A 527-nucleotide genomic window follows, 5' to 3' on the forward strand; every position below is an offset into this window, starting at 1 on the left:
GACCTTTGAACAGTTCCGTAAATATAATTCTCGGCAATCAATTTGACAAATAAAGTCTTTCCGGTTGTAGTTGGTCCCTCGATGACAAAGGCGTTCTTTCTTGTGCATACTTTGTTCATGACCAGTGTTAAATCGGTGAGAAACTTTTGCTTGTTAATCTTGTTTGTGGACATAAGTAGGTCCAGCCAATGTTCTCCGTCTAAGGTGTTAGCCGGGTGTTGACATTGTCTGTTGTGATAGTTGGTCATAAGTATTTCTTCAAATCGCATGGCGAGTTGTTTCGATAGCACACCGGCGATGTAATTGTTGATGGAGTGCTCTGCGGTCTCTTTCCATTGAGGGCCATATTCGTCATATATGTCATCACGGTCTTCGCAAGACATTGTTGCCATATAGAATTCGTTGTAGCTGCGTGCGTCATAGGCCTCAATGAGGCCCTTCATTAGTTCTCGTCTTCGTTTTCGATTGATATTGTTGTGTTTCTGTTTCGATCCACGGTCATCTCTGAGTAGGGTGGCGCAGTCCTT

At 43.5% G+C, this 527-nt stretch overlaps 1 protein-coding gene across 1 annotated transcript; it reads right to left on the minus strand.

Annotated features, from left to right (window-relative positions):
• Positions 1-110: 110 nt before the first annotated feature.
• T265_16267 (hypothetical protein) lies at positions 111-443 on the minus strand (the record flags this gene model as incomplete). The annotated part of the gene is made up of 1 exon (XM_009179845.1): positions 111-443. A coding segment is annotated over one exon (333 nt), but the record flags the coding sequence as incomplete, so codon positions are not given.
• Positions 444-527: the final 84 nt, after the last annotated feature.

This window comes from Opisthorchis viverrini, assembly GCF_000715545.1.
Source record: "Opisthorchis viverrini unplaced genomic scaffold scaffold20827, whole genome shotgun sequence".
NCBI classification, from domain to species: domain Eukaryota; kingdom Metazoa; phylum Platyhelminthes; class Trematoda; order Opisthorchiida; family Opisthorchiidae; genus Opisthorchis; species Opisthorchis viverrini.